We start from the raw sequence: 25,891 nt of genomic DNA on the forward strand, positions 1-25,891 counted from the left end.
ATTTCCCGTGGTAGGGTTACATGATATTCTCTTGGTGCTGCCATTCTATTTTATTTATTTATTTCCCATATGATCCTCAGGGATATCGATTCAAGACATTGAAACCCACGAAGATCAAATTGGAGAAAGCTTCCTTTTCCCGTATCGTCTTCTATGCTGATCTAATTCTTCAGCATCGGGACCAAAAGAATTTTAATTTACAAGAGACCAGCCACGTTGTATCCTTGGGATGACGTCTTGATGACCTCTAGGGGTACCTCTAGTCCTAGTCAAATGAGAGCGTTGGATGGTTTGTCTATCCACCCCATTGGAGTTGCTTTCCATCTCCTTCCAGTTGGAGTTATCAAGGGAATTGAATTACGAATTGGAATCCGGGGTCTTGAGTCCTGAAAGTCGTAAGAGTGGCTGGTCGATGTTGGGAAAGGAAAGCAAGTGGAACTGGAGCCTACCACATTTCATACATCAATCTTATCAGGGAACAACCCAAATGGATAGTGGAGCTGAGGGCAGCGACCTGGAGAGTCAAACATTGGATTTTGAGATCCAGCACTTTCCTCCAATTGCAACTGACCTACTAGCCACTGTGGCTCAGAACATATGGATGTTTGTGAGCACTATCAAAGTGGGGATCATTCACAAAATGGTCTCCTCGCAACACCTCAGCTGCTTCCTTGATTGATAGGAGACAATGATAACCTTACATAATGTCAAATAAAAATTAGTATATACTTTGTGATAGAAAGTAACACTTCTGCTGCTTTCCGAGTCTTGACTGATGTCTTGTGCTTCCCTTCAACATTAATGCCTCTGAAACTATTGGAAAATATATTTTGTGAATTCCAATAAATTTTTCTTTTCAACATTCTTAAACTGTCTCTAGCACTCCATGAATATCCACAAACAAGAATAGCCATCCTTACATCTCAGCACTGAAGAGCTGAACTTCTTCACACTAAAATTTCCAATCACCTTCTCCACACACACTCCTGCAAGCAAGACACAATGTAAGAACGCCCTTGATTTTAAGAAGAGAAACCACACCATGTATCAGTTTGCCGACCAGAGAAGCACTCAGACATGTTGAGCGAACTAATCATTTCTCCTATGAGATTTAGTTCCCACCTTGCAATCAAAACCTGTGGGGGCAAAATAAGAAGCAAATCACTAATCAAATATAGACATTGTTGACAGTGACACCATTCCTGCCCTCCAGCACCTGCAAGAATGCCGGACTGGTTGCTGGAAGCTTGTTAAGCATCTTGCTAGAGCTACTTCAATTCCTATGTGAACTGAAATTTAAAAGTGGAAACCTGAAATTTCCTCAACAAAGATGCAGGCATCAAAGTTTATGATAGTGAAGCTGGAACATTCCAACTCCCAAGACAAACAGTCTTGACTCGCTATGACAAGAAATTGGTGTAGAAAAGTATCATGTTGGATTAGTGGTAGTCAGAACCAAATGTTGCCTGAAATGAAGAAGTGATTCATATACTGACACAAACTACATGTAGCATTTTTTAACTGGTTAAACTGATATAAAACTTCCAAATAGTTCAAAAAGTAGGAGGAAAATGTCAGAGTGGCTTCAATACATTTGATCTGGCTGTAAAACCCCATATGAAGTTACCTTCTCTCCTTCAAGAGTATTTTAGAGAATCCATCAGCCTTTCTTCAAAGAAACTGGAGAGGCAATCCAACCATACGGATTTGCATACTGAAAATGATAGTGTATGGAGCTTCTGGGTCCATTATCCCCAACCTGCAGGTGTAAACCCTGATCAAAAAGCTCCTTGTGATTGTGTTATTTAAGCAAGGTGAACCAGTGGCACATTTGGCCTTAAAAACAGGATAAGCAACAAGTGGCAACATGTTCCACCCCTACTTCAATGGGCAAGTGAAGGAAATGGATATTGGCATGCTTAAAGTAGTATACCCCCCAGCATCAATATGATAGAAATGCCCAAGTACCACTTCCCATTCACCCAAGAGAGCATGGACAGCTGCCAAGTGAACAGAGAAAGGCACAGGAACTTTTAGAACAAAAGCTTTCTAACTGCAAGGGAACTACTAGCAGCTCAACAATGATATCCCAAAGGATCATCCCCAGGAGAATGCATCAAGGAGTAGAATCCCTTGATGCATTCTCCTCCTCATACTCCTCTTCATCCTCATCAAAATCAACAGAAGCAGGTTGCCCATTAAGATCCACATTTACACCATTCATTTTCCTCACAAACTGTCCTCTCACACGTGGCCTCCTTTCAGCAAGTCGTTTTCTGTTCACATATCTAATTTTCTTGTCAAAACAACGCTCCTTCCTTTTCTGCCTAAACTTTATCAAGGCAGCCTCTCTTCTATCTACTTTACCTTTCACTTCAGTGGAAGATGAATTTCCATATGATGGCCAGGGGTGTGTAGTGGACATTTGACCTGGTTGCAGGCATATACTAACTGGATAATAAGGAAATGATGCAACTCCAGGCCCATGGGGAGGACATTGTGGAAGATGATTGTACTGAGGTAGCATGGCAGGAGTAGTAGCATTATTTTGCATGTCATGCAGGCTCTTCGGATACAGCTGTGCAGATGATGGCATCATCACTTGATTCACCACTCCTGACATACAATATGGGTAAGCAGTGTGCCCCGGAAACCCTGAAATATCAACTTGATGTTCATTTCTTGGATGAATTGGCACCTGAGAGAACTCTTCTCCCTTCGAGTTCCTTCCTTGTACAAATTCGATTGGTGCAGGAGGGGTACAAGACCTCTCCACAGAAAGAGAATCAGGGATGCTGTTACTGCTTGGAAAGTCATCTCCTTGTGAATAGTTTTCCCATGCCTCTCCATTTTCATGTTCTTGGGTATCATTAACCCCCTTTTCACTCCATGCTTGAACTCTCTCTTCCATCCTTGAATGTTGAGGAGCACTTTCATTGATGTTGGGAATCCCTTGAGAATTGGTTTTAATCATGCTTGATTTGACATATGTAAAGAAGGCAGAAGACTCACCAACCTTCAGCTCACTCTTCTTTGGACCTGAAAGAAGTTGTCCTGAAAAAATAACCAGAACTTAATAGGTATTTTCCAGGGGGAAGGGTGATATGGAGCAAAATACTAAAAATAGTTGTACTCTTTACTATTAGATGGGATTGCAGTTATTATTCCCAGTGAGGGTAGTAAGAGCAGAGTACATTATCCATTATTTTACACTACATATTTACCATGTAATGGGATATGGTGAGGTATGCTTTGATAATAAATATAAGAATTTGTTGTTATCAGTATATGGTGCAGCTACTTGAATTTTAGCACTAAGGATTTACTAAGATGCATAGGATAGCAAGAAATAGGAAATGCACATCACAAAATCAGTTACAGAAGGTTGTGAAGATTGCTCTTAAGTGTCAGCCATCGTCTGCAATCCCACAATTTTCATGAAGAAACTTTAGCACTAAGGATCTACTAAGATGCATAGAATAACAAGAAATAGGAAATGCACATCGCAAAATTGGTTACAGAAGGTTGTGAAGTTTGCTCTAAGTGTCAACCATCTTCTGCAATCCCACAATTTTCATGAAGAAACTTTAGCACTAAGGATCTGCTAAGATGCATAGAATAGCAAAAAATAGGAAATGCACATCGCAAAATTGGTTACAGCAGGTTGTGAAGTTTGCTCTAAGTGTCAGCCATCTTCTGCAATCCCACAATTTTCATGAAGAAACTAGACAATTCAAGAAGATGCAACAAATTACACTTTGCATAAAATAATTATGGTTTACCCCAACAAATTAACCATATCCACTATGTCCAATAAACAAGTCGCCCCTCTGATCTATGACCAAAAAGTTTTAGAAACATATATAGTCCTCTATTTAAATTGCCTTAGAAACTGCTCTTAACCACCAACAGTAATAGGCACCTTATCTCTCTCTGATCCCTTTTTGTGTCTGTCTCCCCTTTGCATCTCTTGGGGAAAAGATCATAATTACTCATAGCATGTGAACCTCTTCAGTAACAAGGTGAAAGTGGCATTAATAGTACAAAGAATATTGGCAACTTAAGAACACTTTTAAGTTCCACACAACCTAGACTATGTATGTTAGCACATATTCTTATATGCAAAACAAAGAAATATAAATAAGAAAACATATTCATGTAATATCCCTTCACCACAATCCTTTTTTCCAAAAAAAAATTAAATTGAATTTCACTCTTACTGATGCAAGGTTAATTGGTAATTTTAGCAAACTCTTCAGAATGGGAGACCAAAATGTTTACATATTTCAGTGAACTTTTGGATTATATTATATACAGTGACACTTCTATTTTACCTATTTCAGTGCTCCAATATGGTCCCCTGTTGTTTTTTGTCTTCATATTTTCTTTTAAAAATCCTTTCATATTATATTTGGTTGCCATCTGCTTTCTTTCTTTGGATTTCTTTTGATGTAAACTTGTACCACTTCCCATGCACTTGGGGGGTTAACAACAACCCCCCTGGTATGTGTTACTAAGTTTCCTCCTTTTTCTTATCACAGAGAGAGAGAGAGAGAGAGAGAGAGAGAGAGAGATTATATGTGTTGCAGATAATATCTAAACTGAGTTCTGGCGCATATCACCATTACCATGCCAATTAGCAACAATAAGACCATAAAGTAAATAAAGGGATTCCTTTTTCTTTCCAAATAAAAAATAAAAAATAACCATCATATTTGTGATATCCTGCAAGAAAATGAAAAAGAACATATGATGTTTGTTTGGAAGAACCATCAAACAAAAATTACTCCGTTTTATTTTCCAAATGCATTTAGAGACATACAAAACATATAAAATGCAAGTGATCACAAGAAGAAGATAAAAAAGGGCTCATTTCATGAAATCTTATTACTGATATTATATACCAGATAGAGATTTTTCAAATGCTTAAAGAAAGGAATGGAGTTATTAATGCAATACAGATCACCTTTGTTATTTCATTTCTAATGAATCACCCAAAAGTATGCAGCAATTGATGCAGAAAGATGAGGAGAAACACACCTGTTCGCCTGTCACTAATTCCTGGAACATCAGGCCGACATTCCAACTGATTCACAACTGGAGGCTCAGCAGCAACATCAGTGCTATCAATAGTAGCATTAGACTGTAAAGGGAAAGCAGACAAATACAAATGCATAACAGATTAATTTAAACATCATTCACCTTCCATGAAGTTGCAACAAGGAATAGGAATAATTGGAATAAGACAACAATATAAAAAGGATGAATATATTGCGCATGAAAACAGATTTCCAGCATTTCACAAGCAAACAGGGCAAGATAGCTACTACTTGCAATTAGAGAATTTTAATACTAAGCTCGGTTGAAAGTTTATTCACCATGCAATGCTGGTTTTCCCTAACCAAATGGAACCAACCAATTGGAGAAATTGCTTAGTTCAGATTCCAAATATTTTGCTGCTTCTAACCCACGCTACTGGACTTCATCCTCTAAATTAAACTCACCTCATCTTCCTGATGAACTGAAACAACCATCTCTGGATTGGCACTCATCCGTGACTTGTCATCCGTATCATCCGAGAACATAGTACTGTTTGTATTAGCATCACTAGGGTCTGAAGCTGCCACATCAAAATCATAATTCAAGATGTTCTTCTCTGCAAGTCCAAGCTGTCAACATAAATAATGGCATGAATAAAAAATCTGAATATTTCTTCTAGAGACATAAGTTGGTAACTGATGAAACTTCTTTTCTCAGAAAAAAATGGGCTAGATAACCAGAAAAGTGGAATCCCTTAACTGGACACTGGGTAACAGATAAGCCTGAAGGCCTCTCATGCCCAACCCACCCATCTTCCCTTTCTAGGGATACTGTGAAATTTTTTTAATGGTAGATATGAGGTGCAAACACACATGACAAAGACGCAAAGAGTTGGCACTTGGAATCAGTTGAAGCCACTTTGCTTTATATAGAAGGCAGGTAAATAAAAGGCCATGAATTCTTTTGGATAGAGAAAGAAATATATGACAGCCAGCTTGAAAAACTTATAGAATGAATGCTTACAGTCTAAAACCATATTATTTTCTGCAACAATCTCCAAGGAGAAAAAGGTTGGCCTTAATTCCCTGTGTTGGCGTCATATGTACCAATGCTTAGTGTTTAGTGATGGAGACCAAGTTCTCTGAGAATTAATTAGAAAGTGCACCAAAAGAAGTTGAAAGTTGAAACAACTAAATGCCAAGATCAAGCGATACAGACCATTCGCCGCCTTCTCCACATGTGAGTCCACAAGTTCAATAGTTCATTTGTGCGCAAAGGCTTTACAAGGTAGTCAGCTGCACCAAGTCTCAAGCACTTCACAACAACAGAAACCTCGTCCTGTGCGGACATCACTTAACAAAACAAGAGCAGATAATAAAGATCAGTTTTAATCCCCTAAGTTGAAGTGTTTACTAGGAAAAACAGAAGAAAAAAAAATAATATGTCAAGCTTACTGATAATGGGTATGCGTCGCAACTCCTTATCCCGCATAATGTACTTTAACATCTTCATGCCTTTGGTCATTGGAAGGTCAACTTCAGCGAGTATGATATCAATATCATGTCCCTCAGCATTCAATGCATCAATCACCTGTCTAGCTGACCTCACTGATGTTACTGTTAAGCAACACAAATCCATAGTTAGCAGAGAAATGCATGTTTCCTCAGGAAATGGATACAAGTATCTCAAGCAGTGTAACAGTAGCAGGGAGCTTTCTCAAAATATAATCAAAGAACAAAGGAACAAAAAACAAATTGACTCATAAGAAGGATGAGTGCTGGACTCAGGCCTGAGGAGCTTGTTCTTCAACTATATTGACCTCTATTGGGAAATTCAATAAATTTTTGTATTATTTTTGGACTTCAAAAGGAAAAGTTTCCTGCTAAAAAACATTAAGGCACTGCCAGGCTATGCACACTTAAATAGGAGGTATCTCTTTGTGGAAAGCTCGTATTTGAGTTGGTTGTCTTTGAACAAACCCATTCATGGATAGCTGATGGCAGCCAAAACCAGAAATGCTTGCCCCTTCCCAAAATGTGTAAATCTTCAAATAAAATTTTATACCATTGTTTGTTCCGGATGAATATAAAGACATGGCGTTATAACTATAGCAATAGTGTTCCCAAAAAAAAAAAGCATCCAACAGCAACAAATGCAGCCCAAAAATCCATTTGTCTCAGAGGAAAATCATGTCAAGACAACATTTCCCACCACCAAAAGAGAAAAAAATAAAAATAAAAACCCTCGACTACAATCATGTTACAAGATACTTCACCATCTCCTTGGGAAAATATTATGTTTAACTTCAGTTCTTCTTTGCATTTTCAATATAAAGAAATGCAAACTCAACTTCCTATCAACAAATCTCTACTACGGATAAAAAATTATATACAAGCAAGCCTATCAAATATATAGATAAACTTAAACTTCTACAATCTAGATTCAAATCAAACTTCCATAATCCACATGATCCATAAAACAGGAAACAATTAAACTAAAATCTCTTCACAACTCCAAAAAAAGGAACTCAAAATTCAAAATATTACCAAGAAAAAAAAAAAAAAAAAAAAAAAACGTACCTTGATAGGAGCACCCGCAGAGAAGAGTGAAGATCTCGTCCGAACTCTTGGTATCGTTGTCGCACAACAAAATCCGCACGTTGCTTCGATCGATAAAGGAATCACTGCTCTTACTGTTACTTCCGCCGCTGCCAATCTCATTCCGCGCCATCTCCATCCAAGCAATTCAAGGAAACACTAACACAACATAAAAAATGACAATTCCGTCGACCGCCAAACACCGCCTTATCCCCGATCGGTGTTACAGGTAATACTAGAGAACTTCCATGACATCTCTCGCTTTTCCGCTCAAAATTGGGACACAAAATAGGGTTAGGGTTTCGTTTTCTCCCGTTTCGATGCAAGACTCCATTAACAGATCAGAGTCAGCGTCCGTACAAACTCAACATACGAACCCCAACCCCAACCCCAAACCGAGGAGAGAGAAGAATAAGGCGATGCTGCTTGCAAAGGCTGGCGGACGTTAACCCTATCCGCAAACAGAAAGCAATGAATAACAGAAAGCAAGTGGAGCAAATGAGAGTAATCGGCCAATCCAACAGTCAGAATCGAGGATCAAAGACAAAAAGAAGGAAATCAATGGTTAGATTGCAGACAGCAGAGAGAGGCGCACGTTAGCACCACTAGCGATTGGCCCTGCAAACAACGAGTGACACCCAAGCCTTCTTCTCAGTCGTCTCACTCAGCTTCTTTCTACTGTTAATAATATCAATAAATAATAATAATAATAATAACATAAAAAGATATTTTATTAATTATGAATTAAAATGAAAAAAGGAACTGTGGAGGCGTTAGTGGCAAACTTACATTCAGAATTAACACATGATCGAAAATTTGATAGACGATAAAAACAGAAACAAATTTCCAAAAACAATAAAAAGTGTTTTCGAAAACAAAGAAAAAGCAAAGATGGAAATAATGGAGAGGTTACGAGGATAAAGAGGGGGATTATAAGGAGGAGGCGAGGGGACGTGGAAAAGAGGAAGATATTGGAGCGCGTGTGTGGGTAGTGGTAGTGATAGAGAGACGGCCACGTCACGTGAAGAAGATCTACGATAGAAGGGAAATGAAATGTGGGCACTTGCTCATAAAGATTTTTATTTTTGTTTTTGGAAACAAGCAAAAGATTTTTCAATGCGACATATGGAGGGTGTGTGTTTCCCATTTACTCTGCCCTGGGCCCCACCACCCCACATGTATGTGTGATGCCTTGAGCTTTCCACATGTAACTTCACTTCTAAGCGACTTTTAACTAACCATTAGGTTTCTAATTTGCCCTCTCTATTCTCTCTTCAATTCCCACTCCATCCCCACCAATTTGGGCCCAATTCCTAACTTCAAAACCCGATATGGAGAATACTTTTTGAGAACTTTTATATTAAATTAAATTAAATTATTTTTTATATTTAAATTTTTAAATATTGTGGTTCGTTATTTTCATGGTTGTGGTTCGTATTGGGTTTTCAATATAGACACGTTTTGTCGTATTCCACAATGTGGACAAATTGTGTAGACCTATTAGATGTAGAGTAAACAACATCTACTTAGAACATACCAAATTCAATAATGAAGTTGAATTAGATACGATCTAACAAAATTAGTCACAGGAGAAAAAACAAAAGAGTAGGCACCTGTAGAAGTAATGGGAGGGAGGGAGGGAGGGGGGAGGGGGGAGGAGTGACCTTTGGGTGCCTGCCTGTCCACCACGAGGGGCAGTTAACGATTGAGCAGGGACTTGTCAGCTTCCGAGAATGGTAATGTGCCAAAATGGTTAAAGATTCAAACAATACCCTGCCAAACCAAATATGAAATAGATTTGAATATGAAAAACGTGGGAAATACAAATATAGGCAATGTCATCTAAAGCTGGGTGGGCGTCACATGGCGAGATTGTGCATACAAGGTAGCCACACTGTTAGGAATAGTTTGTTACCGAAATGCAGCGCTCGGTATCCTCCCGGAAAGGAAAGAAAACGTGAGGGGATGATGATCAAGCGGAAGTTGATTGATTAGGCACGTGAAGGAAAGTGATGTTAATTGGCTATGCAGCTGCATGAAGGTAGAAGGCCTAGCTATGAAATTTGGTGGGCAATGCCCATTATTTTATTTTATTTTTTTTATCTACTTTGAACCTATTTTCAATGTTTGGCTTTGATCAATCATGTCTCTACTTTTCATCTTTTTGGAAGGCTGCTTTTTTTTCTTTTTTTTCTTTTTTAATTGCTAGAGAACAAAAAAATTCCACACCATTCATTAAATTTGAGAGCCACGGATGTAAAATACAAAGGTGGGTGTTTTTTGGTCACCCGATTAAAGCATAACAAAAACTATTGTGCCACATTCATTTTGTTTCCAATTTGGGATAGTCCAATTGGTCAAGTTTTCACATATTCGATCTGGTAAAACCATACCTTTATTTTAAATGTGTCAAAAATAAGAAGGGAATTGTGACCATTCATAGAGTGAGCCAATAAAGATGGTCAAGATTTGATGGGTTCAATGTGAATTTGAAGGGTGGAAATGTCCTTAGCCAAATTTCACACTAGTGTAATTGCTCCGTGTGGTGATACAAGACTTTGGACTATGGAAAACCAGAGCCATGCTGGTTGGTTAAAATCCAACCAATCCCGGATTATATATGCCTGGCTGGCTATTGTGGTTTGTCAATTCTGCTACATAGAAGCCATGTTTCTCTGCTTGCAGTCTTCACAGCATGGGGATAACATCATACTCAAACCAGAAAGCTGCACTCAGTCCACAAGCAGGCAACTTAGGAAGATAATATGTATTAGCCATGCATGTTATACTTGTCACCATTCGAAGGAGTCTTTTTCGTCTGACCAGTATGTCTTTTTTATCACAAGGGAAAGTAACCCATGTGTCTAAAGTCTTTAATTCTTGACAATAGAGAAACTTGTAATGAGGAGAGTGTCTCAAGATTCAACATTTCTTAGATGAAAACGGAAACTCATTTAGATGGAAGCTAAGCTGGAATCATTACAATGCCCAATGTTTATAAATGGCCTTCAGTGTCAAAAGGACCTGGATTTTCTTGAATGCTGCCTGTGCTCTTCATCTCAACATTCATGACTGACCATCCAGTACTCTCCAACTTTTCATGGGGACTTTGAAGTTCTTATTCAAGGGATGAGGACACCTCGTCTTGTAAAATGACCCCTTTTCCAGAAGCATCTCCAGCATAGATGGCAGATGCCACGAATCTTTCAAAGTCACTATGAAAGATGTTTTTCTCTGGAAGTCCAAGCTGTGGACATAAATAAATAGCATCATTGAGTATGTATATTCATATTCCCTTATAACTTCCATGAGGAAAAAACGAAGAAAAACCAGGTCAATTGATACTAACCATGCGCCTTGTTCTCCAGACATGTCCACAAATTAAATAGCACGTTACTACCTAAAGGCATCATGAGGTAGTCGCTCCATGCATCAAGCACTTTGCGATCATGGAGATGTTGTCCTGTGCCACCAACACTGAGCAAACACAAACAAAATCCAATGATGAGGATATCTTTATAACTTTTACCCCAAAGAAAAGAAATTAACTAGCTATGGAGAAAGGGAGGATAAACGTTAGGACAAACATACTGATCACTGGAATGTGTCGCAGCTCTTGATCTTAAGTAATGTACTTTAAAATCTTCATGCTGTTGGCCATAGGAAGATCAGCTTCAGCAAGTACAATATCGATACTGGCCCCCTCACAGTTCAGGACATAGATTACCTCTCGAGTTGAGCCAACTGAAGTCACCGTTAGAACCAACCATCAGAAGTCAGCATGCAAATATAACTGAAGGGTCTTACAGACACCCTTTGGGACAGATAATTTCCCAACAAGAAACCAAGAAACAAGATTCATATCTAGTGGGGTTGAAGAATGCATCTTCTAAAAAGCTAAAACAGACTTGTTTTGAGCATCCTTGATACAAGAAGTTGCAGAATTAAAGCTCTAATTAATAACTAAAGGGTCTTACAGAAACCCTTTGGGACAGAATTTCTCATCAAGAAACCAAGAAACAAGACTCATATCTAGTGGGGTTGAAGAATGCATCTTCTAAAAGGCTAAACAGACTTGTTTTTGAGCATTCTTGATACAAGAAGTTTCAGAATTAAAGCTCTAATTAATAACTGCAGGGTCTTACAGACACTTTGGGACAGAATTTCCCATCAAGAAACCAAGAAACAAGATTCATATATAGTGGGGTTGAAGAATGCATCTTCTAAAAAGCTAAACAGACTTGTTTTCAGCATTCTTGATACAAGAAGTTCCAGAATTAAAGCTCTAATTAAGTCTTTTTCTTGACTGCGAAATTTCATATTTGTGGGTTCTACTTTGTCATCATTAAGTAATTGTCATCATTTTTTTTTTTCCTACAGCTTTTCCAGACTACCAAACAGAGCCAAAACACCTCTGTATGCTCAAGGCATTAATCCTATTGCAATTAGTTTCAATATTTTATACTTTTGTTCAGTCATGGTTATACAAAACCTAATTCCTTTAACCATCATGCAATGGTTTTGGAGCTTGTGGAGAGCCAACCTGCAAAAAAACAAAAACGCCTCTACCAATAGTAGGAAAATAAAATTTATTTCCAGTAATGTAATACCAAACTTCTGCAAATAAATCATAAACTTGAGGTATTGAAATATAAGAGAAAAATTCAAATTAGTGAAGAAGCAACAACTATAGAAATAATACCTGACAAGAGCATCCTCGCAGAAGTGTGGCAACTTCTCTACAATTATTAACATTTGCATCACATAGCAAAATCTTCAGTTTGCTCCTATTGACAAAGGCACATATCCTTTTATTAGTATTGCCATTGCCACTATCATCACTTTTGGCAGGCCTTTGTCCATTACAATTCCAACACAACGTACCAAATTGTTTCAGAGAAAAGAATGCTTCACAAGAATTCATGACCCATGGAAAGGCAACCCATTCCTCGTTAAATATCCAGGTTAGCCGACAATTAATCCAGTAGACCAAAAAGTTAGGCCAACCATGGGCAGCCAAGAAAGAGGATTGGACTAATCATCTTATGAGTTCAATGAATGAAAAAATATTACAAAAGACCTGCTTTATCAGACAAGTCTTAACCATTAAATTTGTACATTACTCTTTTAATTTCTTGATTATTGGCCTTAAAAGGATGTTTATCATTATGGTGAATCTTGATCCTTTTGAGAATTGATACATGATCTAGTTTGGGGCGATCATAAGATGGAGTGCTTTTACTAGCCAACCTCAACCAGTACAGTGCCTTTCAATATTTATGTCACATGCTAAATCCTTCAAGATTTATGTCACATGTTCCTTAGTAGAAAGCACTCCTCACATGTGAAGGAAGTAATGGCAGGACCCATCATGCAATGGTTGAAGGCCGTAGCAAGGCATGTGGAGGGCCTGTTACTTTCTCAGCCCCTCACCACCCTCAACATTAATGCACTGCAAGTGTGCAATTTACATCTCTATCAATGGAGACAAACCAAGTCAACTGGTCAAGGACTCATGGACACAGGCCAGCTTTCTGGAGATTTTGCAACAGAGTTTGTAGTTTTAGTTGAATCTCAAGGCCTAAAACTAATTATCTAAAACCTAACAATACGCTCAAGAGAGGCAACCTAAGGGATGGTTCACCATTTACCTTTTGTTGCTGTTAATTTGATCAGCAATCCTTCTCCCTTTGTTTCTCTTTCTCCTTCACCTCCAAATTTTGGCTCAAATAAACAGAAACCATACGAGTGACGACATTGATGCTTCCTTATGAGTCTCATGCACAGTCCAAGTTGCATTTCTATTCCTGATTGCCTGAAGATGCCTGAAGATGTTCAAATATATGCTCTATAAGTATGTCTAATTTCAACATAATTGGAAAGTTTTTTTTGAAAAGGAAATAAACAGAGTAGGTCAGCATTTCAGTTAAATGCTGTACATAAAATATTCAAGTTAGAACAACTAGAGTTTTCAATTACATATCAAACATCCCCAGCATCCATATGTTTTCCACCTCAACCTAATGATAGTGAAAAATAAACTCCGGCATAAATATAATTCTATTTAGTATAATTTTACATGCCAGCTGACCCTCTTTAAAGGAATCATAAATCCTGCGGTTCTCGCATTACTTGGAATGGATGATCAACCTTTTGGAAACTAGCCACATACCTACATTCAGTTGATGGTTGTATGAGTCCAATGCAAAGGATGCATCCACAAGAGTTCCAGGAATGAACAAGGTATCAACCTCTGCAGCATCAAATCTACTAAATATAGGCCTCTGTGTGATATGTGAAGAATCTTTCCGGTACGTCTCTGTGGCATATATAGTAATATCCCCATTTTCTCTAGTAGGCATGCAGTAGATGAAGAAAAAACAAATACACGGTCATTAGACATCAATAAGCAGTAGGCTGAGGGGACCTAAATTTAACACAAAAACTCCATTAGGGGCCAGCTGGACTCAACAAAGAATGTGGAATATTGCATCCACAATTCCGCCTACCAATGGTGTGAGATTAAAATATTTCTTTTCATTTTGTTTTTTATTCTCAATACACAAGAAGCACTAAAAAATAGAAATCCATTCTTGCATGATATAAATAGTAACTTTTGTACCTAATGAAAGGTGAGGCCAAAATTGAAGTAAAGGATCGTGCGGTAATGTGAATGTAAGAAGCACAAAAAACATATCAGCAGAAAGGCTACATTTTCCTCTCCATTTTGTAATTCTTGCACTTCAGTACTGCTAAAAGGGAAAACAAAAAAAGAACTCCTCCAGCATATTACTTGAATATGTGAAATGAACTCCAATTCCTACCACAACTTAACACTTCAGAGTACTTTAAACTTTTCTAGATATCTTCTTCCCATTAAGAGAAAAAAAGATAGGAGCTTACTTTTATTCCTTATTGGTTTCCTATGATAGATGCTATTGCAAATTTTGGGCCCGGGTTTAAGCCTCCATCTATGCATGAATTGAGGACATGGATTCTTAAAGAAGAGGTGAATGACCTAAGTATCATTATGGAAGATCACAAAAAAGCTTGGAAACAATATGGATGTTCAATTATGTCAGATGGTTGGACAGATGGAAAGAGTAGGTGTCTTATCAATTTTTTGGTGAATAGTCCTGCTGGCACTTGGTTTATGAAATCAATTGATGCTTCTGATACAATAAAAAATGGGGAATTAATGTTCAAATATCTTGATGAGGTGGTTGAAGAAATTGGAGAGGAGAATGTTGTGCAAGTCATCACTGATAATGCCTCTAATTATGTGAATGCTGGAATGAGGCTTATGGAAAAAAGGAGAAAATTGTGGTGGACTCCTTGTGCTGCTCATTGTATTGATTTGATGTTGGAGGATATTGGAAAGCTAAATGTCCATGCTACTACACTATCTCGAGCTAGGCAAGTAGTGAAGTTCATATATGGGCATACTTGGGTTCTTAGCTTGATGAGAACATTTACAAAAAATCATGAACTTCTTCGTCCAGCAATTACACAATTTGCTACTGCATTTCTTACTCTCCAAAGTCTTTATAAGCAAAAGCAAGCTCTTATAGCAATGTTCTCATCAGAAAAATGGTGTTCAAGCACATGGGCTAAAAAGGTAGAAGGTGTGAAAACTCGAAGTACAGTGTTGTTTGATCCAAATTTTTGGCCTCATGTTGCTTTTTGCATAAAGACCACTGTTCCATTAGTTAGTGTCTTGAGAGAGGTTGATTCAGAGGAAAGACCAGTCATGGGTTATATTTATGAGTTGATGGATTCATCTAAGGAGAAGATTGCATTTAATTGTCGAGGTGTGGAGAGAAAATATGGCCCAATTTGGAGAAAAATTGATGCAAGATGGACTCCGCAACTTCATCGACCTTTACATGCAGCGGGTTATTATCTTAATCCTCAATTGCGATATGGAGATAAGTTTTCTAATGCTGATGAGGTGAGGAAGGGATTATTTGAATGCATGGATAGGATGTTGGATTATCAAGAACGTTTAAAAGCTGACATTCAGTTGGACTCATATGACCAAGCAATGGGTGAATTTGGGAGTCGTATTGCAATTGATTCTCGAACATTAAGAAGTCCTACAAGTTGGTGGATGCGTTTTGGAGGTTCAACACCGGAGTTGCAAAAGTTTGCTATTCGAGTCCTTAGCCTTACTTGTAGTGCTTCGGGATGTGAAAGAAATTGGAGCACATTTGAGTCGGTAATACTTCTATTTTTGCAAATTTTTATACATATATTTCTATGTCAATGTTAGAGAACCTTATTTTATTTTAACACATAAATTTGATACTTTTATTATTTGTAGATCCATACAAAAAAAAGAAATAGACTTGAACATCAAAGGTTGAATGCTCTAGTGTATGTAAGATACAACACTAGATTGAGAGAGCGAAGTCTACAAAGGAAACAAAATGTTGATCCGATTTTGGTAGAGGAGATTGATTCGGATGATGAATGGATTGCGGAGAAAGAAGATCCCCTCCTCCCCCTTGATCTTTGTTGGCTTCAAGATAATGAGTTATTCAGTGTTGATGCCATTAGAGCTGTTTCATCCAACTCCCAAGAGATTGAAACATCATCGGATCACATGGTTTCTTCACATTCCTACAAAAGGAAACATAATGAAGTACCAAGTAAGTACTCAAAAATTGAAGTCATAAATTTGATTAAATTTAATAAAAAAAACTTATAATATTTACACTTAATTAATTCTTTATGCTAGGTACAAGTGGAGGCAAAGGCAAAGAGAAGGAGTTGAATTTGACACCAATTGATGAAGATGAAGATTTACATGAAATGGGGATACATGATAGTGGACATTTTCCTACTATTGATACATTGGATGAGGATGATGATGACCTTGATGATGAGGATTTAAGTTGAAACAATTGACTCTAGTTGTTATTTTATGACTTAGTTATAGATTTTTTGTAAAAGTTTAGAACTATTATTATGGTTGACTCTATTTTCTATTTCATGACTTAGTTATGGTTTTTTGTTAAAGTTTGAAATTATTAGTATAGTTGAATCTAGAATCTATTTTATGACTTTGTTATGGTTTTTTTGTGAAAGTAGGGTACTAGTATGCTTTTTTTATTATGATTCTAATGAATTGTTTTCATGTTTCTATTTATGCTATTTTATTTTATATATTTAAAAATATTAATTAATTATATAATGTGAGGCTTAAAAAGCTTACGCCTCAACGCCTCGAGGCTTACGCCTCGCCTTACGCTTTCGCCTTTAAAAACTTTGCTTTTATCATATGGTAGGAGAGTTTAAAAACCCATTCTTTCAGGTCACAACAGGCCTCCACTTGGATCTGCTACCAGAATCCATGGACATGTGAACAACCTGGCCACATGCATCAAGAACCTGGCATAGGCTTGGAGATTCATCCACCTCAAAACTCAACCATGGCTGCCTAACACGATCAACAAATTTTGTACTTATCCCAAACCTGACTCTCAGTTGAGTACAACATAGCAGCAACTTGACATCTTTGTGCAATTTTTGCATTCTCTGAGTCCCACAATAAAATGGAACAAGAGATGCACTGATAGAACCAGCAGAAACTTCTGCAGGATCCAAGCAGCCAGCATAGCTACAGAAATCCTCAGATGCAGCTGCTGTGAAGGCATATTAAGAGACTCTATCCCAGCTTTTCCTTCCACGGGCTGAAGGGACTCTTTCAATTTCATGAGTGGACCTAAGTTGAAAGGGTCTGGTTTGTTTGTGTTAAGTTCCACTAGATTTAAGACTCCTTCCACACTGCTGTGATCACTGGGAGATAGTGCTGAATGATTTTCAAAACTGAATGATTTTCAAACTTCAGACTTGATGAAGGGGTACTCATGTTTAGACTCATTCCCTCTGAAGAAGCTTTTCCATTAGCACGAGTCCTTGTAATGGTATTTGGAGAAATCCAACTGTCTGTTGTAAGTATGTCAGGAGGCTTGACTCCTGTAGGTAGTAGGTACAGCAGATATTAGTATCTTTTTTCTCTTTTTTTTAATCATATATCATAATCAGCAATACATAGCAATGAAATGATCTATTGCATTCTAGGCCATGAGGAAATGCAAAGTATGAGCTAAAAATACAGCCTAAAGAAGCATAAGAAGCACATAACATGCTAACAACAGGGGCTGTATCCACAGAGCTAGCATCAAAATAAAAGCCTTAACTGGTGTCAGTGATTAAAAATCTCCCCACAATAGGCATTTCTTTTACAGCAAAATATCTAGTATGTAATGACCAAAAAATTCATCAACTAATTGTGCTATGTCATCGGCTCCTCAGAGGGACCTACACAATTCTAGGATTGTGCTATTATTTACATTGTTCAACATGCTTTATTGATACCTCAAATTAATATGAAAAAGACTGACAACAATGGAGCCAATCCTAAGACCCAGAAAGCTACTGACCATTAAGAGGTGATCCATAGGGGTTCAAAACTAAGGTTAGGGCATTTTAAGCAAAAGAATAAAAATAGCACATAAAAATGGCAAGAATGAACAATACAATTGAAATGGCACCAGAGTGTGGTATAAGATATGAAGAAAATATAATTATGTGACAAACTGGGCTTCCGATAGGATATTAACTGTTATTGAAGTTCAAGAAAGACCATTGACATTTTTATGGCCTGCAATATAAGGTAATTAATGTTATGCAGAGCATGGAAAAATTATGTATGTATAAATCATATAAAATCAACAATGTGAATATTGCACTTGTGCTTGGTTTATCAAATTTGAGAATATAGTTATTAAAAGAACTGAGAATATAATGACAACACTTATCATTCAGGACAACAAAAATGAATAGTATGCAAGATTATAAATTTACCAAGAACAAAGCCATTGCACAACACTAAAGAACTTCCAGATTTATCCGACCATAATCTAAGCTCCAGAAAAATCATGGCAAGAAAGATTACTCCAAGAGAACCAATAATCTTGGGTTCAATGAAAGACAAAAGAAAGTAAGAGATTTCCTTGTAACTTCCCTACACTTCAATAACAAAATCTACATACTTTTCTGTTCCCAAACTGTTGTAGTGGAATAGGTAATTGCAGCTGCCAGCTAGACTTTTTCACCATATTTGATTGCCAAAGAGGTTAGATTTTCTTAATGTTATCAACCCCCATATCATTTACATGCTACATTATAAAGATGCAACCAAGTTTAGAGTTAGAAATTCAGGATGACGAAGGGGTATAATATCCATGTAACTACAGCATCTAAACCAGAAAATCATGTCATAAAGGAATATTCAAGAAAACTGGAAGAAAAAAACATCACCTAATATACAACAAAGATTTTCAGATGAGAGATAATCAATTGACCATCAAAAAGCAGACTAAATATTGTAGAAACTAAATGTTATACTAGTATAAATTGACTTTAATGAAGGGTTAGTTGAAGTAAAAACTTGAACATATAACTTGACACCAAGATCTTCCCCCAAAGAATAATTTAAATGATAAAGTAAACAGTGGTTGAGGGAAATGGACCAGAGAGACATTTAAGAGGAAGTGACAGGACAATCACCAGTGAATCTGCTGTCCAAGCCCAAAATAGGTTGCAAAAGTGGCTATCTGAAAAGAAGAATTTGGATATAAATCAACATTTAAAAGTTCGTTTAATGTTTATATAACCAAAACCCGAATATATAGGACCAAAATTTGAACTCAAAATTCTATGCAGCTCAAAAATTCATTCACTGATATTTAAACAGTGATGCAATAGATATTGATGATGCATTTGAGATAGCATAGTGACTAAGGATGATGTATTGCAACTAACATAATAATGATGATGTATTTTAGCAAACCCTTGCATGGCTCATGGAGAATAAGGTCAATACTAATGACTTGCTTCAGCATCGAAAACCTTATAAAGCTCTTAGACCGAAACAGTGTGTCGTGTAGGGGGAGTGGGGAGTCTATAGATCATGTCCTTTTACATTGCCCTGTAACTTTTACATTGTGATATAGGCTATTCAAACTTGTGAGGACTGATTAGTTCTCAGTCGAAAAGATGTTGATTATATCCTTTAAAGGTTTTGGGGGACTTCCTTGAGACCAGACTCTTTGGCACATTTCTGGTCTCACTTTGATTTGGACATTCAGCGTGAAGGAAATATAAGAATTTTTTAGGATAGGTAGACATCTTTGGAAGCAATTTAGGACTTGTTTTACTTCTATTCTTCCCTTGGGCTTCTGCTAGTGAAGCTTTTGTAAGCATCTCTTCAAGCCTCAGCCTACTAGATTGGAACCTAGTGTGCAAAACCACAAGGTTGACGAAAGAGACACTTTCTGACTGGCTACCACCTCCGATGGATTTTATTAAGCTAAATTTTGATGAGTGTTCTCGGGGTAATCTAGGGCAACGAGGGATTGGAGGGTTGCTTAGGGATAACTTTGTAGTGGTAAGAGTATTCTCTCAACTTGTGGATCAAGGTTTGGTTGTAAAGGTAGAGATTCTAGCTCATTTGGGAGGATTATTACAGGAGAAAGCTTTGGACTTCTCCAATCTCTTATTAGAAAGAAGTTTTGTTATTGTCATATCATGGACAACAAAAAAAGAAAGAGGACTCAAATTTTGATGGACTTCAGTTGGGCTGCCCTCTTAGGCAATCATGTAGTGGATGCATTAGCAAAGCATGGAGCTAGATATTTGGTTTCTTTCAAAGGAGATTTTATACCTCCATCAATTATAGCTAACATCATCCTAACCATTGTGATGTTTTCAGATATTTTCTTTTTGAACTAGCATACGCTTATCTGTCTTTTTTATCAGACATCGTATAGAGGTTTTTGTACTTGCTGAACATCCTTCTTTGTACTTTACTATTTCAATGCAATGACATGGTTTCTTTTATTTTAAAAAACATATTAATAATAATGATAATGCAAAATACAGGAAATTAGGGAAGGATCACAGCCTACATACAGAGATGCCTTTATAGCTTGCATCAGTATTGAATACATGGCAGATGCCAATGACCGAGTCAACTCATGTTTCCAATTTTCCTTTTTCATTTGACTCCACTTGAGGAATGTATTGAAATTGTTACAAACCAAGTACAGGAGCATTGGTTACCTCATTACAAGGCTGGAAGACATTCTCTACACCTTCCATGAGTAGGAAAGAAGTGGAAATTTACTTAATCAGAAAGTTACCTAACAGAAAGCACTCTTGATGAGTAGAATTGTGCCTCAGAATAGCAATGCCTATAATTTCATATGCCAATTTGATTAAAAAAATGTATATCTTCTCAAATTCATGAGATTCCACTAGTTCTTACAGACTTGGGCAAATGGAGATTTCCAGGAGAGAAAACGTAGGATGGAGGAAGTGATGATTTCAAAGGAAATACCTAAATTGAAGGAATTGAAAATGTTTATAATTCACAAAAACATAAAATAAGAAAAAGATTTATTTTGATTTATTTATTAATTTATGAAAGGATTTCTTTATGTAATTTAAGAACTTTTTATCTTTAGCAGATTTTCCCAAGAGGCAAAAAAAGGCTCAAATTTTCATCAAAAGAGAAAACAAGCTGAAGCTCTGGTACCTTCATATCCCCAGCTCTCCTGCCAAACCTCTGAGTCAACAATGCCAAGTAATCTACTAAACACTTGGGCTCTGATGGTACCTGACCAATCTCCCCAACTCCCAAATTCAAACATAATCAAACCTCAATATATTGTGACCCACCCAAATCAGGATCTCCCCAGATTCTGAACTCAAAACAAAAATGATGGACCTGGTCAAGAAATCCAGAATGGCCGCAGACACACAGAACTCTAATGAAGGTTATTGTATAACGTATTGTGTCATTCATTCCCAAGCTCTGTATCCATCAAAACACACAAAGAGTTGCTTCCCCATAGCCTTGGTTTGCAAAACCTGTGATCATGGTATTCCAAGAAACAATGTTTCTTTGTTGCATCCCTATGAAGACTCTGTAAGCTTTATCAATTAGACCACAGCTGGCACACATGTGTATGAGCGAATTACTCAAAGACACAAGCAATGGCTGATTCCCAAGATGCAATCTCTCATCAATGTACAAGTGGATCCACTTGACAAATTCAAGTCCCCCAAATTCAGCACAGGCTGACAAAGCAGACACCAAAGGCACCTGGTCTAATTCCATGCCAGACCTTGTCCATCTTATGAAACAAATAGGGTTATTTGGTTAAAGGGGTCAAAATAATCCTCATATTTGTAAAAATAACCCACCAGTTAAAAAGCACAAAAAATGACCTGGTTGAGACGAAAATACCCCTTCTTTTATTTCTCTCCAACACTTACAGCTTCTTCTCTTTTGCTTCATTTCCAGAACGACTCCACCGAAAAAAAAATCTTATCTTCTTTTTCTATTTCATTCTCTTTCTTTGGTGCACAAAACAAAAAACTCATCTTAACCAAATAACTCTTATTTTATTACTGTTTTTTTTTTCTTTTACCATCTGTTTGGCTTCTGAGAAAAAGGAATGGGAAATGAAAAGAAGTAGAGATCTCGAATTATTTGGGTGTTGTTTGCCCAAGCAATTATTGGGGTAGGTCGAATTTTATGGTTTCTTCAATTTTATTGCTGATTTTTCTCTTTAACCCCTGTTTGGTTGCGGAGAAAATAATGGGAAAGAGTAGTACTCAAATTATTGGATCATTTGTTTGCCATTTACTGATGCAACTATTTGGCTTGGTTAAGACAAGAGGGTTCAATTTCTTTAATTTCATATGTTTTCTCTTCAAATAAACAGAGTTTTAGAGGTGTTTTGTTCAATTTCTTTCACTCTTTGTTTCTCCTTTACCACTATTTGGTTGCTAAGAAAATTCACGAGAGAAGAAAATGAATCAAAATCTTGAATTCTTTTTGTGCCATTTGCTAATTCAACTATTTGGTAGGGATTTTTTTTCTTTTTTTCTTTTCCATTTTTTTGAAATCAAAATAGTGTAAAATGTGAGGCCCTAGGGTTTAGAATCTTTTTCTTTCGACCATTTTTTGGAGAAACAAATGGAGTGTTGAGAGGTTTTTTTCAATAATTTGAGGGTTTGATTGTTTTTTCTTTTAATTTATAGGGAAAAAGAATAGAAAATCTAGTGCAGACACTTCATCAGAGACGTCCAATGAAGAAAGGGCTGAAAAAGTTTCCTGGAAATCTAGGAATTTATTGGAAAATGAAACAAAGAATTTCAATAACTCAAGTGATATTTTTGATGCAGATGTCAAGCCAAATGCTAGTTCTTTGAATTTTGGTAAAAGGGGTTCAAATACTGAGAAAAGTCGGGATCATTCTAAGGATAGAGCTAATAAATGAGTTGTCGAGACTGCTCTTGATATGAACATAAATAGAGATGAATTGGGTGGTATAAAGATGGAAAAAGAAACCATGGAATTGAAGTCCCATGTCCAAAATGCAAGCACATCGTGGAGATCAGAGCAAAGTTCTAATTGGAAATTTGGGGAAAGAGGTAAGGTGGAAGGGTTTCGGAAAAACCCAAGAACATATATTGGAGGAGGCATGAGATATTCGCAATCTACCAGCTCAGACGAGGGACCATCAAATTATGGTTATGGAGAGCCATCGAGGGATGGTAGTAGTTCCTTAGATGGATGTCATAGAGTTGAGTACTTTGGACATGATCAAGCCATGCTTATAAAACAATTTGACGAGTTGAAAGATCGATTATAAGCCATGCATGATCATCCATTCAACTCTCTAACTAGTGTCTGTATTGATTAGTTTCAAGAGAAAATGACAATTGAATTATTCTACTTCAAAATTTTACCCATGTAGTGGGTTTGAATTTGACTATGTAATAGGTTTATATATTGTTGAGGGTTGATTGTTATTTTGGATGAATTTGACTTGATGCTCAAAGTTACAATTTTTGTAATGTAACTAAAACTGTCAACTTAACCATAGTTAAGTTATTTGTTAATGCAACTCAATAATTGTTAAGTTTAGGTGAAAATGTTGACTATGAACTTAACCACAATTAAGTTATTCATTAATGCAACTCAACCACTTTTAAGTTCAAATGAAAATTTTGATTGTGAACTTAACCATAGTTAAGTTATTTATTAATACAACTCAACCATTGTTAAGTTCAAGTGAAAATTATAACCATAAACTTAACTGTAGTTAAATTATTTGTTAATGCAACTCAACCACTATTAAGTTCGGATGAAGAATGACTGTGAACTTAACCACAATTGAGTTCTTTGTTAATGTAACTCAACCATAGTTAAGTTCAGGTTAATAATGACCTCCAACTTAACCATAGTTAAATTTAGTCAATTAATTTATATGATAAAACTAAAACATTAACTTAAAATTTCAATCAATCATTCAAAAAAATTGCTTTAAGCATATTAAAAAAATTTTCAATCCATCATACCCCTATAAAAAAAAAAGTGTAGATACATGGCTAAACCATCCCCAAGTAAGAAATTATATGGTAACATGATTAAAGTGACTGATGAACTAATTGTAAGGAGAATTCTTGGATGTTGATATTACTCTCAACAATATTAACACAACTATGTTCACCTCTAGGATGTAATGGGGTTAATCGTTTGCATGTTTTTCTATTGTGCACATAATCACCACATCTACCACAGCATCATGTGTGCTTAACCTCTCCACTTGAACGAATTCTCTCATTTTTTGGTCTTTCTATTGGTCGTTGACTTTATTGTGGTAGCACAACTCTACAATGGATGTCTTTTAGAATTACTCAATCTTTGTTATTTCCAATAAGATATATAGACTTTGAATGTAAAGATATAAGCGATAGAGCCTCTGTTTTTTACCTATAATGGTGAAGTGAGGTATTAAATTTTTAGGAAACGGAAAGAAATAATATAATAATATAAAAAAGAAATTGTTGGTTGCTTACATTTTTAACATCTTTTCGTAACCAAGAATAAAGAATAGATGAAACAATAACAAGAACTTGACTTTTTCTCCACAGAAAAACAAAGAGAATGAGCAACCATGATTAAATAGAAAAATAAAAACCTAATATGCTATAAAATAGAAGGAAAAGTAAAAGTGCCTTAGGAAAAATGAGGGGTATTTTTGTCTTAATTGATCTTTTTTTTTTTTTTTTTTTTTTCACCTTTTAAGGAATGGGTTATTCTTGCAAATAGCGGTCTTTAACCAAATAACCCAAACGAATATCCCACTTTGTACTCATCATGCATTCATGATTAGCCATGAGATGAATTTCCTCTCCGGCATCTCATAAAAAATCCTCCGTGCCTTATCAACATCCCGACGCCTTACATAGCCTGCAACCAATGAATTCCAACTCACCATATTCCTATCAGCCATTTCTACAAACATCCGACGTGTCTTTCTTACTCCATCATCTCCCCCACTCGGCGCATAAAATTAACCAAATTCGTCGACACAAACACATTTACGCAATACCCATTTGCCTCCTCTTCCATCCACCTACTTGCACCCCATCAACTCCTCCACTCGGTGCATACAAATTAACCAAACTCGTCCGAACAAACACATTTGCAATATCCATTTACCACAACTCTTCCATCCACCGGCTCGCACCCCATTGTTGAGGCCTTGCGTCCCAGTGATCCACGTAGCTGCCAAGTGAACGCACGCTTTCAACCAAGATCGAGTTCTGGTTCAGTCTTTCCTGCAAAAGATGTCCGGACAGGATGTCCGGACACACCCTCCGATGGTTTTGTCAGCCATGGCTCAAGAGATTAAGCTATCAGGCTTTTTTAGGGATAGTCAACTTACCTTCCTCCTTGTGTGAAGGTCCTTTTATATAGTGTCAAAAGCTCTGCCTCCCTCTTTAATGGTGGGAAGACTTTTTGGCTCGTTATGATGCCTCTAGGTGGTGGCAGGGCCATCATCATCCTACGAGCGGCTGTCAGAGATCGTGGAAAACGACTTACCATCATTTCTGTCCTTTCGCTCTGCAGGCGGCGGAACGTGGGCTGTGGCAGGCTGTCGGAATGACGTAGCAAGACTTGCTCACTTTAGTCAATGATCCGGACAATATATCCGGATAGGATATGCTATCGTCCGGATGTGATGTTTGCGAGTGTCGTGTGCTTCTCCCTGAGGGAGTCCGGATAGGGGAGCGCGCCATGTGTCCTCTTGGGGAGTCCGGATGGAGTTGCTCCGGATAGCAATGTGCGCCACGTGTCATCAGGGGGAGGGGTCCCTACACCC

The 25,891-nt window shown here is 37.1% G+C and overlaps 2 protein-coding genes and 2 long non-coding RNA genes across 17 annotated transcripts; 1 reads left to right on the forward strand and 3 right to left on the reverse strand.

Annotated features, from left to right (window-relative positions):
* Positions 1-119: 119 nt before the first annotated feature.
* LOC117904295 (two-component response regulator-like APRR1) lies at positions 120-8,534 on the reverse strand. Of its 13 annotated transcripts, none has more exons than XM_034816832.1 (9): positions 8,427-8,534; positions 7,620-8,315; positions 6,495-6,656; positions 6,259-6,392; positions 5,505-5,669; positions 5,041-5,143; positions 1,628-3,054; positions 1,061-1,136; positions 120-986 (listed from the first exon to the last, which is right to left on the reverse strand). In XM_034816832.1, the coding sequence occupies exons 2-7, from the start codon at positions 7,774-7,776 to the stop codon at positions 2,117-2,119; spliced, it is 1,659 nt and encodes a 552-aa protein (XP_034672723.1). In that variant the 5' UTR covers positions 7,777-8,315; positions 8,427-8,534; the 3' UTR covers positions 120-986; positions 1,061-1,136; positions 1,628-2,116. The 13 variants fall into 13 exon arrangements, with proteins under 13 accessions (XP_034672723.1, XP_034672722.1, XP_034672724.1 ...); XM_034816831.1 differs by adding an exon at positions 1,311-1,466 and having other exon boundaries at positions 120-1,136; XM_034816834.1 differs by having other exon boundaries at positions 424-1,136; positions 1,311-1,759; positions 2,368-3,054.
* A 1,425-nt stretch (positions 8,535-9,959) lies between these two features.
* LOC117934523 lies at positions 9,960-12,331 on the reverse strand. Its single transcript, XR_004654498.1, has 3 exons — positions 11,229-12,331; positions 10,987-11,114; positions 9,960-10,884 (listed from the first exon to the last, which is right to left on the reverse strand). It is a non-coding gene; the product is annotated as an uncharacterized LOC117934523 (long non-coding RNA).
* A 3,233-nt stretch (positions 12,332-15,564) lies between these two features.
* Positions 15,565-16,702, forward strand: LOC117934522. Its single transcript, XM_034856239.1, has 3 exons — positions 15,565-15,855; positions 15,961-16,288; positions 16,378-16,702. The coding sequence occupies exons 1-3, from the start codon at positions 15,613-15,615 to the stop codon at positions 16,536-16,538; spliced, it is 732 nt and encodes a 243-aa protein (XP_034712130.1). The 5' UTR covers positions 15,565-15,612; the 3' UTR covers positions 16,539-16,702.
* A 211-nt stretch (positions 16,703-16,913) lies between these two features.
* Positions 16,914-21,923, reverse strand: LOC117934524. 2 transcript variants are annotated; one of them, XR_004654499.1, is made up of 3 exons: positions 21,244-21,923; positions 18,510-18,823; positions 16,914-17,618 (listed from the first exon to the last, which is right to left on the reverse strand). It is a non-coding gene; the product is annotated as an uncharacterized LOC117934524 (long non-coding RNA). The 2 variants fall into 2 exon arrangements; XR_004654500.1 differs by lacking the exon at positions 21,244-21,923 and adding an exon at positions 19,215-19,253.
* Between the last annotated feature and the right edge of the window lie 3,968 nt (positions 21,924-25,891).

Source organism: Vitis riparia, chromosome 17 (genome assembly GCF_004353265.1).
Source record: "Vitis riparia cultivar Riparia Gloire de Montpellier isolate 1030 chromosome 17, EGFV_Vit.rip_1.0, whole genome shotgun sequence".
NCBI lineage: Eukaryota > Viridiplantae > Streptophyta > Magnoliopsida > Vitales > Vitaceae > Vitis > Vitis riparia.

Coding starts and splice junctions, on each gene's coding strand:
- LOC117904295 (XM_034816833.1), bottom strand. CDS start 7,776: ATGGAGATGGCGCGGAATGAGATTGGCAGCGGCGGAAGTAACAGTAAG. Junction 6,657..7,619: donor CTGCGGGTGCTCCTATCAAG/GTACGTTTTTTT, acceptor GTTGCTTAACAG/TAACATCAGTGAGGTCAGCT. Junction 5,670..6,258: donor TGTGGAGAAGGCGGCGAATG/GTCTGTATCGCT, acceptor TTATGTTGACAG/CTTGGACTTGCAGAGAAGAA.
- LOC117934522 (XM_034856239.1), top strand. CDS start 15,613: ATGGATAGGATGTTGGATTATCAAGAACGTTTAAAAGCTGACATTCAG. Junction 15,856..15,960: donor ATTGGAGCACATTTGAGTCG/GTAATACTTCTA, acceptor TATTATTTGTAG/ATCCATACAAAAAAAAGAAA. Junction 16,289..16,377: donor GAAACATAATGAAGTACCAA/GTAAGTACTCAA, acceptor TCTTTATGCTAG/GTACAAGTGGAGGCAAAGGC.